Consider the following 18,946-nt stretch of genomic DNA (forward strand, 5'->3'; position numbering starts at 1 on the left):
CTATCCAAGATAGCTTGCCATCAGGATTCTGGATCTTCAGAGTGTCTGGATATCAGAAGACATTTGTGACCTGCACTTGTGACCCCCATTAGAGCAAATTAGGAGGTGATAGCTTTCAGACCATAGCTTGCCCTCAGTCTTCTACTCTAGCAGCCAGGAGATGCTGTCTCTAGCCAACTTTTCCCGATGGCTTGCAGTGTTTGGTGTTGCACTTCTGTGTGTCTGATGAAGTCAATTTAACATTTTTCTAAGCATTTTTGTGTCAGCTTCTGCTCTGTGCCCTCACAGAAACTTGAATGCAAGTTCCTTAAAGGGCACAAGCTTGATACTTGTGCTGCATAGCCCTAGATACATGCTACCCACTCTGCCACTGCTCTGTGTGATTGTTCTGCTTTTTCTCCCAAATTTGGGTGGATTTAGGTCAAGTATCTTATTCTAAATTAGCATTTGTCAATCAGATATATCCTCCTTCTTACAATACCCCTGTCCTTTTTCAAGAGAGATGCACCATATTAGGAGAAAATATCCCATTTTAAATGGGTGTTTTATTTGTTTTGGTAACACACTGCCCCCTACTTTTCCTCCCCATATTGATCTTGGCTGCTGACAAAACCAGTCTGTAAGTGCCTGAATGCCCTGCAGCAACACTGAGATGGAAGTGTTTCCTTCTGTACAAGATAGGGGTGTGGAAAAGCCCACCCTTTCTCCTGGCAGGTTTAATTCACCAGCTCTTAGTAGAAGCCAGAGGCTAACACAGCCAGCACCAGTCAGTTCCCCACTCCAGCCCACGCTGCAGGCAGCAGTCTCTGCCCGTGGCTGTGTCGTGCTGGTACTCTCAGCCCAAATAGTTCTGCCAGGGGAAGTTGTCTTGTCCCAGGAAACCTATTATGAGACCTTGCTTTTACTCCTGGTTCAGATCAACTCCTGACTCCAGCCTCGGGCAGACTTTCAACGTTGCCTTACCTTCCTAAAACCTACCGAAGGGATTTACTCTCTGGCTTTGAAAGTTCCCTTCTCCAGGCTCTGAAATAGGTGACACCTGGCTAGGCAGATTTTCCCTATCCCGGGCGTTCAGTTTCCGAGATCCATCTCAGCCGCAGCGAGCTGGTCCAAAGGGGCTGCCCAAGCGCGTTAAAGCTTCGGGGCATTGCCGGGCTGGGCTTCCGAAAGCCCGGGGCCGTGGTTCGCACCGCACGGTTAACAACGGGGCTCTACCGGCACCTCCGGGCGGCTGTCCTTGTCTACCCTGCGCTTTGGGCTGCTGCCTGCCGCAGCTGTTTGGAGAGCAACCGGCCCTCGGAAGGGTCGGAGCCGGCTGCGAAGCGGCCCCGGAGGAGCTCGGAGCAGTTTCGGCTGTTGCAGTGGGGACCGTCCGGGCAGCCGATCCGCAGCACCAGCGTTCCGCTGCGGCACCAACGTTCCGCCGGGCGGGCCGGCTTCCGGCCGCCACGGGAAGCAGCGGCGGAGCGGCGGGGTCGCGGCGGCGGTCCCGGCGGCACTCCCGGCGGCACTCCCGGCAGACTCCCGGAGGCGCGCTCGGCGCCGTCGACCGGCGCCATGGTCCGCAAGAAGCTGCACCGGCCCATCGCCGCTATGGCCAAGAAGATCCGCGAGTACTGGGCGCTGAAGAACCGCCCGCGGGACTCGCAGCGCTTCGCCCTGGACTACGAGACCATGCGGCGGCCCCTGACGCAGAAGCGGCTGCCGGTGCGGGCCTGGGAGGACGTGCGGAACGAGAACCGGCTCTTCTCGCTGCTCTGCCGCCTGCCGCGCTTCGGCGTGGGGCGCATCGTCACCCGCAAGTCCTGGCTGTGGGCGTACGACGAGCCCTGCTACTGGGTCATCACCAAGGTGAACGTGGACTACACGGCCGAGGTGAGCCTGAGGGGCCGCGGGGCGCCGGCTCCGGCTGCGCAGGCGGCCGCTGCCCGCCGCCGCCTCAGGGGCCGCTGCCCTCAGCAGGTTATTGTTCTCTTTGCAGAACATGGATCATGGAAAAGCCTGGGGATACCTGACCTTCAGAGGTAAAGCCAGAGAGGTTTGGAGACAGCCTGCGCGGGGGCAACATGCGCGGGAACCTGGGAGAACTGCAGGAAAACCGCAGCCTTCCCCTTGTGAAATTTGCTCATCTTAGTCCTGCTAATGAGAAAATAAGTTCTCCATGTTGTAGTGGCGAATGCCGGGATCTAGTCCTCATAGAATGCGTTTTTAAGGAGCGTTGTGGGAGAGCCAGCCTAGGCTGATGGGGAAAGCCGGCAGGTGGCAGAGAGGTGGATGGGAGGAGAGACTGCTCTCAGACCAGGACAGCAAGGATTGAGGCAACACGAGAGTGTTCCAGGTAGAATCCCCAGGCAAACAAGAGTGATGGCAAGTAAACTTTGTCACTGGGAGTTTTAAGTTAACAGAGTGACGATTTTCCCTTTCAAAAGCTGCTTTACGTTGGGCACAGCATTGTCACTTGTGTTTCTTGAACGTTTCTCATTCAAAAGTTTTGAATGAGAAAACTTAATGTATTTTTAACATTAAATATCCCTCCCAACTTTTATCAGAGAAATTAGCTACAGAAAATGAACCCAAGAGAGACAAAGTGACAGTTTGAGAGAGGGAGGCAGCTGTGGAAGCAGAACAACCTGCCTGGAGTTCTTTCAGCTTGTTTCTCTTTTGCTTTGCAAGGCCAGCAGTGGGATCCCCTAGCACTGCAGGGCAGATACTGTCTGAACTTCTGGAAACTTCCTGTGCTGCAGAGTGTAGCATTTTTGATACATTGCTGCATGTCCTGGAGGGAAGTTGCTGTCATAGCCTTGTCCCCTGGTGTTCATCATCTTTTCTCAGGCAAAACCACAGAAGAAGTGCAAGAGATTGAGAAGGCCATGTACCACGACTGGCGGATGGTGCCCAAGCACGAGGAGGAGGCCTTCAAGAAATTCACCCCCGTGCCGGAGGAGACCATTCGGTACCTTCCATACCCACCTCTGCTCCGAGCCATGATCCTTGCACAGTGGCAGAAAGAGGGAAAACCCATCACAGAGGAGCCAATGATTGATCTGGAGAAGATCATGGGTCCAAAGAGAAGAGCTGTAGACACACCAGTATAAATACTTGTCCTGAGCTTCCCCTGTGCTCTGTTAGAAGCACAGCATCTTACAGAAGCCCCCCATGTCCACTGTGGTGTGCTGCAGCCAGGTTTCATGGCTTCCTCCCCAGCCCTGAACAGTCACCTCTGAAAGGAGAGGTGTAGTCACCTCTGAAAGGAGAGGTGTTCAGGGCTTTTTTTCTGTAACTGAGGCAGCAGAGGAACCTTCTTGTTTCCCTGCCTAGTCTCTGAATGCACAGCTCCAGTCATCCAGCTACAGTTCTTTGGAGCAGAGTTTCCTTCAGGGCCTGAAAACGACGTTTTTAAAGAGCATTTTCCAGGTAATTTGCATCCTACATGAATCACAGAAAACTGACTGAGAACACCACATCGTTTTGCAGAGATATGTGGAGTGACAATAAACATCATCTTATTTCTGCAGCACAGTTTGAAGAAAACTTGGCTCTTTTTTCCAGTGCACAGAGATCACCATGAGGTCCAAATGCAGCGTCATTAGCTTAGCAAATACAGGCACAACTGCTGCAGATTCACCTCAGTTACTTACATGTCAGGACAATGGAAAACATGGGTTGAACACAACTTGTCTCAGCCTATCCAAAGCCATCTCACAGAGATGGCTGGCAGGAGATAGGAGACATTTTGATTCTGGTGATACAAATTATACAGGGCTGGCTCTTGCTGTTTGAAGCCAAAGGTAAACAACCACCTCCTCCAGTGCAGCATGCTGTGGTGAACATGATAAACATGCAGCTCCTTAGTGGAGTTCTTAGCCTTTCATTTTCTCTTGTGGTGGCTGTGGATTTTGCTGCTGTGTGAGCTGTTGGGAGGACCTAGTGTGCTTGTGGATGAGAGGGCACAAGACTTGTTCTGGTCCATTGCTTCTGCTGGGGTCAGCTGGGGCCTTACTGTTCTTATCATAACTCTGGTGCTACTGGATCAGCACACAGACTGAGGTCAAGGGGTGGTTTCTCAGGTGAAGTACTGGTAACCAAGTCCACCAACAGCCCCAGACAAGACCAGGTTTCACCCTGTGTCGATGTGGGACAAACTGTGTACCAAAAGCTGAGCCTGATGCATTAACCCTGGCAGCTCACCTGAAGGGGACACCAGGACAGCTGCAGCGAGCCAGCAGCTGAACGTGTGTCCCTGTCACCTTTTACTTCTGATGTGAGAAGCTACAGATTGCACTGTGGCTTGCAGGGCCAGCCCCTTCTGCTGTCACCCAGGGAGCCTCTCCTTTCTTTGCCACTACACTGCCCAATGATCAACACCTGAGTTGCCATTCTCACTGCTCCCACGGACTGAGCAGGAATCCCAGTGCCCCTGCAGGAAGAAGCTGCCCAGCTGATGTTAACACATTTATTACATACAGAACAGATATGGTTTGTTGTTCGATAGCATAGGGGACAAAGCATGGGAACATATTCATACAGCAGTCTCTTTACAGAATGCCATCTTCAGACTAAAGAGCGGAGTTTACAGGCCTTAAGACACTTTTTAAAATCCTTTTGTAACATACAAGATACTTTACATACATCACAGTGGAGATATGACAGGGAAGTGTGTTGAAGCCAGTCAGTTCTCACCATGCTGCCCAGCAGCCACAGACACCCACAGGAGCTGACAGCAGAGGGTGGTTCTACATAGCTGTAGCTGCCCCTCTTGGGCATGTGCTTCTCTTGGAGGAAAACATGCACTGAGCTGGAAAGGAACCTGTTGGTAGAGACCCAAGACTGGTTTCCTTATGTTGCCAGGGCCCAGGTGGTGACAGGAGACAGTACTGTCACTTCAACTGCTAAAATCAGATACAGAGCAAAGGGTAAGAGGTAAGAACATTGCAATTCTGGATTTTCCTAAGGGAGAGTTGATAGAGCTGAGAAACTGGGCCTGATTTTCTTTTCTTTGTTTCCTTCAGTTAGCTCAAATGATGAAGCTTACTTGGCCCTAAATGATGAACTGTTAGGTCTGTGGAATCTGTGGTGTAAATGTTGATGTTAACTCTGATGGTGGTGTGATCCAAAGAGCTCTTCCCAGCAGAAAGCATTTTGAGAACGTGAATGAGAAGGCTGGCATGGTCAGCAGTGCCCTGTGAAATGTCCCTGGTGAAAGGTCACCCCATGTGCAGGTGGCAGCTCCAAGCATCCCTTAGCCAAATGCCAGCCATAGAGCCCAGTGTGCCAGTGGCCGGAGGACACCATCTAGCTGATTCCCTACCTTGGCAAAGAGTGGTGTGGGTGCAGGTCACCAGCACCACTCATGGGCAGCACAGGCACACCCACAGCTCTATACTTGGGTGGCTGAGGCCTCTGTTCTCCAGATGTCCTCTTGCCTCCTTGCAGGGGAAACGTAAGCCTCAGCCTTTTCTCAGCTGTGGATCCAAAAAGTGCAGTGCTGCTGCACCAGGACAGATGTTAGAGCTTCCCCTGGGAATCCTGCATCCCTGTGGTACATGAGCAGCTTTAGACCACAAGCCCTGGGGCAGCCTGGCCCCTGGCAATAAGCACAGGTGGGAGCTTCCCAGAAGATGGAGGCTTCCCCCAGCTGTCTTCACAACACCACTACACTGACACAAGGGCATCCCTGTGAACCCTGGAGTGCTGCATAACTCAGGGAAGAAACAACATGACCACCAGGAGCTTCCAAATTAAGTGCCAACAACTGCTGCTTGCTCTAGTCCTGAACATCCAGGAGGGAGTGTTCAAAAGAAATGGAACTTGTCCTTGTGGAGATAAGACTGTTTGCACTGTCAGAAAGGGAGGTAGAACCATTGCTTCTGCATCTGGAGCTCAGAACTGCTCTCCCTGGCTCTGTTTTTTTGCTGCTTTTCTATTAGGCAGCACACACATTTACAGTGTCAGCACTGCTTACACAAGAAGGGCTGCCAGAATTTCTCTAGGGAGCTGTCAGTTCTTTCTAGGAGTTAGAAATTTCCACCTCTATGCTACCTAGTAACTAAGTCAGTGCTCATGATGTTGGGTAAAAGGCTGGACATCTGGCCTTAGTGCCTCTGTGACCTCAGGCGGGACACAGACATTCTATACCTTGGCACCTGCACACTGCCACAGGAAAGCAGCCATCTCCTTCAGCAGCTCCCAGCCTGGGGACACAGCCTCAGGAGTCAAGGTAAACTCTGTGTGCAAATGCAGAGCTGACAGCAGACCAATGTCACGTGCCCCCACCTGTCTGCAAAGCCAACAAATGCTGTGCAGAGATGGCTCTCTCCTGAACCTTTCACAATGAACTCAAGGGTTGTTTTCTGCTGAGCACTGTGGAAGGAGGAGTTAGAAGTATCACTGCCTTTTCTGCTCTTGAGAAAGCAAGGTTCCAGTACCCCTTTGCTACCCCTGCTTCTAAAGGCCCTTTGGCCTTTGGTACCTAACAATCCTCTCTGGACACACAGTCACCCAGCACATGACTGCTGAGACAACAGCAGCAGCAGAGGGGGGAGACTTCCCAACTGCACGTACAGAGGATGTGCTCCCCACAGCAATGGCACTGCTGCCTTCTCCAGCCAGACAGCAGAAGTACTGCCCCAAGCCCCGACACTCATGGCTGCTCTCAGTCTGTGAGATGTTATTCTGTGCTTAAGGGTGGTTAAGTTGGAGAGTCCACTGGTGAACTAGAAAAGATTTCTGCTAGGGTGCTGTAGAAGTCGTGATTCACCACTGCTGCTTTGGCAGGGAATGCCCAGGGGATGTACTTCTTCTCATGCAGGTGGGAGTGAGGCAACCTGCCAGAGAACCTGAGCCACCACCCATCCAGCTGCCAGCTCCTGAGTGCTGGGCAATGTGCTGCACAGCTCTAGCTCCAAGCTTCACTTCCTCGACGCACTGCCATTTCTCTCCGTGTAGATGCCAGCTCCAGAGCAGAACACGAATCCAATCACGCAGGAAGCGCACGGGCCCGAGGTGAAAGCTGCAAGTGTAGAGGTTAGAATGGGGTCACAGTCCAAGGCAGGAGCTGTTGCAGTTGTTTGGGGGTGGTTTTCCAGCAGTAGGTACAAGGCAGGTGTTCTGTATGTACATCTTGGCATTCGGGCGGGAGGAGGGACACTTACATTGGCGGGGAAGGAGAGATTCTCACTCGGGGATGTACGATACCTGCCACACAATAATGTGGCTCCTTTCAGCCTTGGAAAGTACTGGCTTCACCTGGGTGGTGTCTCCTGCATTCTCCTCTGTCTCATCATCTTCTCCATCCCCTGAAGAGAGAAAACACAAAGTTAAAAAAAAAAGTATCCCAAATGGCACTGCTCCAAAGACACCAAAATCACTGCTGTGGTCTTGGCAGCCTGACAGCAGCATGAGCTGAGCCCTTCCTCTATGCCTGGAGAACACTTAACAGCAGCACGGTGCTTCTCTGAGGCAGGACTGCATGGATGGAACACACCATCTCCAGCAGAAGGGAAAGCCACCATTCCTTTTGGGGAATCCACTGTTCACAACACAGGGGGCCCTGGAGCAGCACAAGTGACAGTGGGGCAGCAATGCTTGCAGCCAGTGGCACAGATGTGGTTGCTCGTTGCAGGGCCATTGACAGGGGCACGTGGCACTGCAGGCATAGGCAGGGCAGGGTGTGGCAGCCTTGTGCTGCACAAACAAAATGCTGCTGCCTGCCCTTACAGCCAAAGGCAGAAGAAATTGAGCAGCACTGTTCAGATTTTGCTCCAGAGGCAGCAATCCTGCTCTCTGTGACCACAGCCCTGCAGCCCTTCCCACTGCAGATGCCTCCCAGCACAGGTGCTCACCGATCCGGAAATCGATGTAGCCTTCTCCCCCACTCAGCACCAGGACGTTCTTCAGCTTCTGCTTCTCCACCTCTGTAGCTGCTGTGCTGGGGTTCTCCGAAGGGCTGTCCAACACACTCCCATTAAGGGTTGCTAGGACATTGCCTAGGAGAGGACAGAGGTGCAGTCAGTGCCTCTGCTCAACCCCCATGCAGTTAATACACACACACCTCACACACCCCACCACAACCGAGCAGGCCAGTTCCTTCTGCTGGTGAAATCTGGAGGCCACTGCAATTTAAACTGCTGAGGTTGTAGCCACAGTGATCTGCAAGCATTAGAAACAGCTTGGGCAGCCACCTGCTGCAGGTCAGCTCAAGCTCCTGCCACAGAACAGTGGGACAAGGCCCTCAAAAGGAAGGTCTCTGCTCATCCTTACCAGGCACAGAGACAAAGAACTTGACAGCATCCCGGTGGCCGTGGAAACAGAGCTGTGCCTGAGCCATGGAGCAGTAGGGAATGAAGCTGCTGGCAGATTTGTCACTGTTGTCATCACCATACACGTGGATGACTCCCCCCGAGCGGCTGCCCTCCCCGGAGGTTGGTGAGGTCTTGTTGGCTGGGGACAGGGAGGAGGAATATTGTCAGTGATGGCTTTGAGTCCCATTTACTGAAGGAACACAAAGAGAAAACTCACAAGGCTGGAGGAAAACCTTTAAAGGCAGAGGTCTCTTTGAAGGCCTAGTGTACAGGATGTGACAACACACAGTCCCTCTCTCTTAGGCTGCTGGCAAGGCACTCATGGTAACAAATGGCATTTTCTTACCGATTCATATTGGTCTGCTACTGAGGCACACAGCCCGGGGGGGGCTGGGCAAGAACAACCCTAGGGCAAGCTAGACAAAGGTTTCTAAGGTGTCCCAGTGAAGGTCTCTTCACCAGTGGCAATCTTGTCCAGTCTCCCAAAATGACCTACAGTTCCAGGATCAACCTTGGTCTTCTGTACCTGGCAGGTTATCCCAAGGTGTCCATTGCATCCAAGAGATGTTAAGGGCACCTGAAGGAGAATTGCTTCTCAATTTCCATGTGAAGTCCTTTGCTCAGCTCATGCCAATCCATGAGCACACAGGCTGCTGAAAGCACTCTCTGGGTCTGGTGAAAGCCTGTCAGCCCAGGAAACAGCAGTGGAGTGAGGTCCCTTCTTAGTCCTTGATTAAACCACAACACCAGATCAGCTCCTCAAGCAATGTACATCTGAAAGATGTTCATCATCCACAGCTCCCAAGGCAGGCTCAGGGGCCAGCATCCTTCTGTCCAGGCTCTGAGAACGTGTGTGCTTCCACTGACCAAGGAATGGAGGCTAGAGCTCAGGACAGGAGATCCTTTTCTTCTGTATGCACTCCCACCAGTAAAGCAGAAGTGCTGAAATCAGAAGGCTTTCACTTCCAGGGAGAAAACTGAATTGCTTGCTCAATCATCTGCAGTTCAATAATTTGCCTTGGGCTGGATTTCAGTTCTCATGTGAGCTGGACAAAGGAGACTTTCAACTATCAGTCTTAAGCCAGAGTGGCAAGAGAAGTACAAATATTTCAATAGAAGAATGAAAACCAATGTGTGCAGGCAGAAGATGCCCAAGATGAGCCCTCAGACTACCATCCACTGCTGCTCTTTCAGGTGGGCAGTGATGAAGGAGCAACAAGAAGTCTAAGGGCAATAAAGAGTCTTCAGGGCCTTGGGACAAGTGGTTAAGGGATCAGGAGCACAGTGTTCTCCTCTGTCCCCCAAGCTGCAGGGAGTGATGAGTGAATAAACAGGGAGAACCAACAGGCTCTGAGCCTGGTGTCTCCAGCAGGACTTTGGGTTCTCTTAACCATGGGCTGCTTTACAGGACACCAGGCCAGTGCAGGAGCTAGCAGGGCTCATGGAAAGAGCTTGAAACTGGATTAGAAGAGGGAAGGACACAAACCCAGGCTGGCTGGAAATCAGCCCAAGGGTAGCACACCATTGTTTGAGGGATGGGTGGCTAGCAAGGGCTGTCAGTCTGCCCTATCAGTGGGAGGTAGGGAATGGAGGCCATCAGAATCCTGTCCTGGATCAGCACTAGTGTGGCCAGCAGGACCAGAGCAGTGATCCTGCCTCCTGGCACTGGTGAGGCCATTCCTTGAGCACTGGGTTCAGTTTTGGGCCCCTCACCCCAAGAAGGACATTGAGGGGCTGGAGAATAAAGTACTCTTGCCACACAAAACCCGAGGGACAGCCAACAAGATGGATGAAATGTTAACCACAGCAAAGCCTCTGGTTGCTTTTCTCAGATGCAGCTTAAAGTGAGAGAGTGAGTAAAAATGGATGGAGAAAGCTGAATGGCAGAATGGAGGGGTGGGAAAGCGACTGCAAAGGTGAATGGGTCACAAGGAGTGGAAGCTTAAGGAAGGAGGCAGTGGACTTACCCCGGAGCCCAAGGAGTTGGCCTCGGTGAAGGACTACAGCTAGGCACAGGCAAGGAGTGGGGACACAGAGGGGCACAGGGAGAGAAAGGCAGGATGGGAGAGAAGAAAAAGGTGATTACTGGGAGAAAATTCAGGGAGCAACAAAAATGTATAAAACCTAGAGAAACTGCAACAGCAGCTACAGGCTCAGATCAGTTTATACCAACACTGCCCTTGCTCACTTCGCTCTGATCTTACAAGAACAAATCGGAGATGGGAGAGGGACCACAGTCACAAGGATCCACTGCTGATGTTCTGGGTGAGACCTCACTGCTTACCACATTTTTACAGAAACACTGGTTTACAGCAGAGAGCAAGCTTAACTGGAAGAGCAGCCCCAAGAAAGAATGAGCTTTAAAACAGAGATTCAGAAATGAGACCAAGATGCAGTGTGCAAAGACCACTGTGTTGCTGGCTTCCTGCTGCCAGCCCCAGGCACATCCAGCTCCAGCAGCCTAAGTGGAGACCATCTCAGTCCTGACTTCCAGGAGGATTACCACAGGTTCGCTCCTCTTACACAACAGCCATTTGCTTCTCAGATTTCGTGCTAGCACTGGTGAGCATTTCTGCTGAAAGCAAGTGCAGTCAGCCTCAAATCCTGCTCTCCCACTATAACCTGGAACAGACCTGCAGAATTAGACGCTGACTGGCAGGTACAGAACTGGAATACTAAGGAACTTCAACTGAACTTCCAGAGATGCATCTATTAACTACTACTGCTGAGTCTTCTCACAAGGTCAGGTTTGGGACAGGATCCTGATTTCTATTTGACTGATAGAAATCTGAGTTGTAATGAGTAAGTGAAACCTTTCCTAAGGTTAGCTTCTGGAAAACGCTGCTGTGGATGTGTTTAGATGTGTAGGCCAAAACAAAATTTCCAGGGAGATCTGCCTGGTGACTTCTCATCCCATGGCCTGCTTTTGCAGATTTACTGCAATTCCCAAAGCTTTGTTTCTCCTGCTTTCAAGCAGCTACAGAATCAATACACATCAGTCTGCTCTGTCAAGGTCATGCTCAAAAAGAAAGATTCTAGGCATGGTAGAAATCACAGGATCACAGGATGTTAGGGGTTGGAAGGGACCTCTGAAGGTCATTGAGTCCAACTCCCCTGCCAGAGCAGGACCATAGAATCTAGCACAGGCCATACAGGAACACATCCAGATGGTCTGGAAAGTCTCCAGAGGAGACTCCACAACCTCCCTGGGCAGCCTGTTCCAGTGCTCTGTGACCCTCATAGTGAAGAAGTTCCTCCTCATGTTGAGGTGGAACCTCCTGTGCTGTAGTTCATAGCCCCAGATGGTAGAGAAGGAAATGGCTTCCACTGAACTGAAAGGGACAGTAATAAATACCTACTTTATTTTAAACATGTTCAATCACTTCAGCTGAATACTTAATTGCTTAGTAGGGAAGAGTTAAACCAAGTTCAGGGTTGCTTATGCTCAGGGCTCTTCTCTGCCAACACTGCTATGGCTCAAAGGTGTTTCAAGCGCAGAGCCTGGAAAGCATGAGCCCACCAGAGCCACCTGCAGTGCTGCACAGGTAACATGCAAAAGCACTCCTCTTGTCTGGAGGGCACACAGAAGTATCTCCAATAGAGGTGACTTACTCTCAGTCAGTGGGATGGAGATGACAACGCCGTTGCCTGTGCCCACCCAGAGGCGGTTGCCAGCGATGAGCAGGGCTGTGATCCGCACGAAGGAGAAGCCCAGCTTCCCGGTGCCTGCCGAGCGGGCGGAAGAACAGGGTCAGGAACACCTCTGGGCGAGGTCTGCTCATGCATTTTGTTTTCTCTCTGACCTCAGTAATTTCCTGACTGTCCCTGCTGCCTCACCTAGCATCTTGCTGACGTAAGGCTCAATGTCGACGTCTTGCAGATGCTGGTGGCTGTGGGCGTGGTAAAGCCTCAGCGTGGAGTCCAGGCGGATGGAAACCCAAACTCCATCTCCGATCCACGCCAGCTGCCGCACCTGACTCTCCCGCCGAGGGTGGGCATCAAAGGATTTCTGAAATAGCAGACAGGTGCACCAGTGCAGGCTCACAAAGGGTTTGCAATCATCTACACACATATCCCATTTTCCTCAGCTGAGACCACTTGCTTGGGTTTCAAAGCTCTTGGGAGGAAATCTGTTAATGCCAGCTGGCCTCAGAAGTTCACTACAGCACAGGGAAAACTCTCTGCTTGACCTGATGAGCTGTACAGCAGCTCTGCAGACATTACGGTCTTTAAGTCCACTTCAGCAGCAGGAGCATTTAGAAGTCAAGAGCACTCAACATGCTTGGCAGAAAAGGACAATACACAACTCTAGCACAAATTCCAAAGGTCAAACTGCCTTGGCTCATTGATGTGAAATTCAGATTCAGCAACTCCCCATTTGGTCAGAATTAATCCAAGCACTGCCAAAGATGTTTGTACCAACACCACTGTATTGAATTTCAACCAGAAGGCTCTAAATGACCTTTTTTATTCTGAGGCAAGGGGGATCACTCTGCCTTGCTAACTGTACTCTTCCTTTGTGCCACAATGCCTACAGAGGGAGGAGTCTTACACCCTCTGTGACTAATAGCTGTAAAGCACATATATATATTTGTACAGTCTGTGGCCTCACAGACTCACCAGCAAAGAAAGTGCTCAGTTTAGACTTCTGTAAAGATCTAAGCTCTGCAAAAAGAGGAAGGAATAAATACACCCTTGGAAGACTTAGTCATAACATGACCCAGATTGACAGTCTGGGTCCTACAGTCATCAACTGCAATACCAAGGTTCTGCCTTTCCATACACCTCACCAGAAACATCTGTAAGAATAACCACAACACAAGCACGTGCATGGGCACAGCCATTTGCTGCCTTACCTCAATCTGCATTGTCTTAGGTTGGATAACATGGATTTTGTTCTTGTAGCCACACCAGACTCTATCATACACCACGGCCATGCAGCGGATGGAATGGTGAGTGTGACCGAGGTCCATTAGGTGGTAATTACTGAGATCCCACTGACCATCTAAGGTGAAAGAGAAGTGTGGAATGATGCATCTCCTTCATGACATGTCAGTGCACAACACAATCATCTACCTTTCCATGCATATCCAGCTACAGAGGCTTAGCTAACTGTCAGCTGCTCATTTTGTGTGGCTGTGAATCCCCTTGAATCCACAACTGTATTTGGGCACAGCCTTGTACTTAAGAAACACATGACAATACATTTTAGTGTGGTGGGCTGAAAGCTCTCCAAATCAGACTGATTTAAATGTTCTTCTATTATAATGAAGGCCACAGGCTCCTCTAACAAGTACAACAAAAGCAGCAGGGGCAGAAGATAGCAGCCTGACAAGGCTATGCAGAAACCCAAAAAGCAAATGGAGCACACAGTCACTGTGGTGGTGCCTCCCCTGGTCAGAGATGGACACCATCATTGCACAGATGTGTCAGACCCAGGATTAGGAGCCAATCTCTGTTCTCTCACTCTTATTTTCTAACTAAGCAGGCATATACTCTGTACCTCACAGGCTTGAATTTGTGGCAAAGGCTGAATCAGAATTTAGATTGCACAAGCTCAGAAATCTCTACATTTCAGCTTACTGGTTAAACTGCTACTCAATGCACAGCTTGATATGCAAACATCAGTCACAGTTAGTGAGTTCCCATGTGCTTTCCTCCAATAGTGAAGAGGACAAGACATATAGAATTAAAAAAAGAAAAATATATCCTGAAGTGACAAGATTAAGGCATGTCAGATTACTCAGACATTTATCTTTCACAACAAGAAAACCTGACCAAAGGCTCCATCTGTGTGGAGACTTCCAGAGAATCCCAGCACTGCCAGCAGCGATCAATTCCACTACTTATACAGAGTCCAGCATTTCTGGGATGGAGCAGGCCTACTTCCAACTGCAAAGACCAGCCTGAGCTGTGTGGAGCTCCCTGTGCAGGCACTGTTACAGTTGATTTTTGGATGCACACTAACACCAGTTTGGCCCAAATGCATTAAAGTTGCCAAGCATGCCTCAGGTAACCGCACAACAAATGTACTCCTGAGTGTGCTGTGTTTGCTCCATGTACCACACATTCACACACAGCTCTGCTTAGAAAAGCTCAGGAAATGGCATTAAAGCATGCCTTAGATGGTTTAGGAAAAGGAATAGCTATGCTTTTTACCCATATGTTTGCACTCTGGCAAGCTGGCAGCTTTCCTTCTCCACTCAACAACATTTAATCCATTGCAACACTTTTGGCCAAGTTTTGTTTTCTCTTACTACATTGAGACTCACCTTCTGCACGGTGAAATATGGCTAGTGTTCCATCTGCCAGAGCAACAAGGACCCTCCCTTTCACATGCCTGAAATCACAGGGAAGTAAATATTCACAAAACTCTGCAGAAGTAAGGGACTAAAAAATTTCCTGACATACCCCCCACTCCCCCCATCTTTATGTTCTCTCCACAATAGCCATTCAGATTAGCATCTGCAGGAATATCCTGCAAGGTCCAAAGGCCTTCATGCTAGTAAGACCATCCATAACTTGTTGAGGTAACTTCTCATTCACACTAAAGGCTCCATCCATTTCAACAAATTCCACCTAATTTACACCCTAGTGAAATTTTGCTTGTTTTCCTCCCTGTTTACTTCCTCTTGGTACTGCCTACTTTACCACTGAATTGGGTTAGGTCTGCAATTGAGCAGGAAAATGGCTCAGTGGGAGGCATTCCAATAACAAAAACCTTGGGAAAATTTTCCTCACTTAGAAGAGCAAAGAAAAAGATGACTGACAAAGAGCTGCTACCCCCTCTACAACAGCACTTAGGCACTGAAGCCTCTCGCCTTGGCATCCCTTGGCACATGCACTTACACGAGGCTCAGCACAGAGTCCTTGAGCTTGATGGAGTGCAGACACTTCTTCCAGTTGGATACAGCTGAGTGCACATAAAGCCTGGGAGAATGGACACAATGGGAGGGTTAGCAGCAAGGCCCCACACCTTGAGCCTGACTAGGCTTGAGTCTTTTCTTCTGGTAGGAAAGGTGGAAGTTAGGTAAGAAAGTGAGGTTCAGCTGAGGGCTCAAAACGTCAGTGAGAAATGATGTTCACAAGAAGCAAATTAAAGGTGTGCTGACATGAAAAGTGGAGCCCAAAGAATGGAGGTGATGGAGAGATCTGCCAGCCCAAAGGGAACTTACCATCCATTCTGTGCTCCCAGCCACATGGTGGGGGCAGCACTAGTGCAAGTCCCAGCAGCATCCCCACTCGACTCCTGATCTGGCAGTGTTGTGCTTGACTCAGTTTTCAGCTGCCCGTTTTCCCTGAACACACAGAAGAACACCATTTATGAGGCTTCAGAGGCAGCAGCACACAGAAATGCCCCCAGTCTGGCACTCACAAGCTGGTAAGGGCCCCTGTATGCAAAACTGCTGCTTTTTATCTGGTGTTTTTTTTAATTGCTCAACTCCCACATCTGCAGTTTGCAAAACTTCCTTTTTTCCCTACCAAAACAAATACTCCAAATCTCCAGAACTTAATGTTTGGCAGTACTGTTAGATAAACAATGTTTTCTCTGGTTATTTCCAACTTCAACAGAAGCAACTCAAGAACAACTTGGTCATTTAGGAACAATTTCTATCCAGGACCTCCAGCGTCCTCTTCAGGCCACCACATCAGACTCATCTGTCATAAGAATTCTGGGGTGATGAATGTGCTTTCTTCCTTACATCTACAGCACTGCTAGAACAAATCAATCACCTTTTTTTTTTACACACAAATCAATAAGCCCCTCCAGTAGGAACATTAATTATACATGCTCTGCAGAAGATTTGGGCAGGTCTATATCCAGGCTGAGAGATCAATTGCACTTCAGCAGCTGACACTGTCTGCTGCAGGCTGAACCATGGCTCTTTTCATTTCTTTCCTTCTCTCCCTATCATCCCATCTGCGATCTGGGCACAAAACTGGAACAAGTTTAGCACTGTCAGAAGATCAGGCTGGTTCTCCTATCAAAAAGCTTATGAAAACAGAGCTGATAAAGATCTGAGCTGGCACTTTGGCTCCAGACTGCCTACCCATTCTGCCTGAGGGGTGGCTGTGCTGGGACTGGGTCTGTGAACACGTGCTCCGTGAGGGGCCCGGGCCGGGCCTCAGCAGGCTCTGCCTCGCTGGTACCATTCTCTGGTACCTCCGTAGCTTCTGTAGCCTCCTCAGTAGACTGGGACTGGTTGATCTTCCCATTGCAGACAGAAGCCATCTCACCTAAAAGATAAAGAACAGTGTGAGACATGCTGGGGAATGAGCTGGCAAGAGCTATATAGAAATGAGGCTGTTAAGCTTTTAGCTTATCCTTCCTTGCCAAACTTGATCAAACCCTGAGCCTGCACCACAGACAGCAGCTCATCAGGTGTTCTGCTTGGATGGGCAAGAAGCTGTTTTAAAGTGAGGTAAAATCTGTGGCCAGCAAAACATTGGTAGTTCTCCTGTGACCATTTGAGGCGGTGCCTTTAACAAAGGGACACTATGGCCGAATGTTTTAGCTTGGTGGGCTCATGATTCGTCAGGACATCAAGGCAGAGATGCAACATACCAATGGGCTCGTGACAGATCCATAGACATTTCCATGGATGCTATCACACAAGTCATCCATGACTGTGACATTCTCCATAGCTGCCCACTGCAATATGGAGTCAGCAAGAGCATCGTTATGGTTTTCATAGAGGCTTAACTGACTTCATAAGAAGACATAGTTCAGAGGAGAAAGACAATGAGAATCACCTGTCCAAAATACTCTGTTACATTGCCCCCACAACCAGGCTGCAGGGTGTGGATCACTCATAAAGAAAAGGAGGGCTCTAAAGAGAAATGTACCAAAAAAGCCTTGGGTCTTCCTGTACTGTGTTAAGAAACTTCTTAAGGCCTCTGAAGTAGTTACCTCTAGGCCAGGAAGGTGCAGTTCTATGACTGTAAGCTCATATAAGACTAGCTAGAACTGGACTGCCATGAGGTTTTATGTTCCAGAACTCACTCTGTCCCTTGTCCAGCACTGGTGTGTCACCACGTGAGGAACAGTTGCTTCGTGGTACGTTGCAGCGGGTCGCACAGCCCACCAGAGTGATCCCTGCCAAGACACCATCTGTTCCAGACGACTCTTCAGGATTTACATCTCCCTCCAGAAAGATCTCTCCTGGAGGATAATCACTCTCACTGGCCGCTGAAGGGCAAAGAACAGATTCTCCCATAAATCTAGCTGTCACTGCTGATGTACACAGCAGTACTCCCAAGGTAATCACGTGGATGGAAGATGCTGACCCTCAGGGTTCACTGCCCTAGGGAGTCAACACAGCATCAGTCAACATCATGGCAAATCCCCTCATCCCTAGCATCAACATCCAGGCCAGCTACACAGCCCTCCAAACCTGGGCAAGCCTCACTCTTGCTCCCAAGAGCCATCCTGTATGTGCCACAGGGAACACTTACTAAATGTTCAACAGTTGAGGGATCTCCACAGAAAGGTCCTACAAGAAGGCAAGATCTAAGTTATGGCTTTGAGGGACAATTACAGAATGCATCAGAGTCCCAAGGGTTAGTTCTGAACTGAGGATGCAACATTTGTCACTTCTCATGGAGCAAGTGATCCTGTGCACATCTCAGCCAGTGCCTGGGCCCCACTTACCAGGGATGCTGGAGATGCAAAGCACGTGAGCGTTGCATACAGTGAACTGGTCCACCACTGTGCCAGGCTGATTGGCATCAATAATTACAACCTTGCTCGTTGACAGTGTACTGGTGAGGATCCAGACACGACTGGATGTGGCATCCATTTCATGGAGCTCCTTTGCCTTCAGGAGAGCAAACATATGGGCACAATCAGGGCTCCTCTCGGATCAGACTGAGAGTATCGGGGCTCAGCAACAGTTTCATATGCAAAGACCACAATGCTGGCTCCAAAAGGCCAAGTGTCTTCCTAGTCAATGCAAACAAACAATTTGGGCTATGCAACCATTGTCTAGGTTTCTACTCCAGTATCTGGAATGCTGGTCAAAGAGCCTGTCTGACTCCCTAGGGCAAGAGGAGTTTGGTCACTAACTCTTCTTCTAGGCTATCACTAAACATTCACTTTAGACAGAATACCATGGAGCTTGGATGCACTCAACCCACTACCTTAAGCAAGCTGAAGTCACTCAAATATAGAGCAGCAGTGTAAGACAGTTGTGGAAAAAAAATACCCCACAAACCAGAAAGGGTAAAACACTTTGTTATTATCCACAAATCACAGCTTTTTTAAAACACAGCCAAACACTTAAGACTGTTACAAAACAGAACTTCAAGAACTTCAGTTTCTGAACCAAATGGGCTCAAGGACCCTGCTAAGTCTGTGTTCTTTCTACCAAACTTTGCCTGAATTTGTTTTCAATTTCCAGTGATGAGGACTGCATCATCTTCCTCAGAATCTTAGCAAGCACTTATTGAACTTCTTATTAGGAACTTTTCCCAAATGTTTCAAAAGTAGAAGATAAAAAGTTTCACCCAAAGTGATCCCAAATGAGACAGAAAGTGACTGAAAAGCTGGAACACCACAACCCCACCCCACAGGACAATGCCTCAGACATACAGAGTAGCGCAGAGCTAGTAGCCAGTAGTGCAGTACAAAGGTACTGAGAGAGGGG

At 49.6% G+C, this 18,946-nt stretch overlaps 2 protein-coding genes across 23 annotated transcripts in view; one reads left to right on the plus strand and one right to left on the minus strand.

The window, feature by feature from the left end:
• Positions 1-1,431: 1,431 nt before the first annotated feature.
• Positions 1,432-3,519, plus strand: MRPS34 (mitochondrial ribosomal protein S34). The gene is made up of 3 exons (XM_068147004.1): positions 1,432-1,875; positions 1,982-2,024; positions 2,833-3,519. The coding sequence occupies exons 1-3, from the start codon at positions 1,558-1,560 to the stop codon at positions 3,093-3,095; spliced, it is 624 nt and encodes a 207-aa protein (XP_068003105.1). The 5' UTR covers positions 1,432-1,557; the 3' UTR covers positions 3,096-3,519.
• Positions 3,520-4,439: 920 nt separating this feature from the next.
• Positions 4,440-18,946, minus strand: part of MAPK8IP3 (mitogen-activated protein kinase 8 interacting protein 3) — a 67,522-nt gene continuing 53,015 nt past the window's right edge. For 15 of the 22 annotated variants that reach the window (XM_068146993.1, XM_068146985.1, XM_068147001.1 and 12 more), the window contains 14 exons: positions 17,953-18,118; positions 17,305-17,490; positions 16,352-16,538; positions 15,476-15,598; positions 15,150-15,230; positions 14,573-14,640; positions 13,157-13,305; positions 12,138-12,309; positions 11,913-12,026; positions 10,268-10,306; positions 8,260-8,439; positions 7,842-7,985; positions 7,195-7,295; positions 4,440-7,009 (listed from right to left, as the gene is read on the minus strand). In XM_068146993.1, coding sequence (XP_068003094.1) covers positions 6,977-7,009; positions 7,195-7,295; positions 7,842-7,985; positions 8,260-8,439; positions 10,268-10,306; positions 11,913-12,026; positions 12,138-12,309; positions 13,157-13,305; positions 14,573-14,640; positions 15,150-15,230; positions 15,476-15,598; positions 16,352-16,538; positions 17,305-17,490; positions 17,953-18,118 — 1,743 coding nt within the window. In that variant the 3' untranslated portion in view covers positions 4,440-6,976. Of the gene's footprint in view, positions 7,296-7,841; positions 7,986-8,259; positions 8,440-10,267; positions 10,307-11,912; positions 12,027-12,137; positions 12,310-13,156; positions 13,306-14,572; positions 14,641-15,149; positions 15,231-15,475; positions 15,599-16,351; positions 16,539-17,304; positions 17,491-17,952; positions 18,119-18,946 lie in introns of all 22 variants that reach the window. The other 7 variants (XM_068146987.1, XM_068146986.1, XM_068146982.1 and 4 more) reach the window with 5 other exon arrangements.

The sequence above is a fragment of the Melanerpes formicivorus genome, unplaced genomic scaffold, assembly GCF_026170545.1.
Source record: "Melanerpes formicivorus ecotype bairdi unplaced genomic scaffold, bMelFor1.0.p_v2 SCAF_14, whole genome shotgun sequence".
NCBI lineage: Eukaryota > Metazoa > Chordata > Aves > Piciformes > Picidae > Melanerpes > Melanerpes formicivorus.

Coding starts and splice junctions, on each gene's coding strand:
- MRPS34 (XM_068147004.1), top strand. CDS start 1,558: ATGGTCCGCAAGAAGCTGCACCGGCCCATCGCCGCTATGGCCAAGAAG. Junction 1,876..1,981: donor ACGTGGACTACACGGCCGAG/GTGAGCCTGAGG, acceptor TTCTCTTTGCAG/AACATGGATCATGGAAAAGC. Junction 2,025..2,832: donor GGGATACCTGACCTTCAGAG/GTAAAGCCAGAG, acceptor ATCTTTTCTCAG/GCAAAACCACAGAAGAAGTG.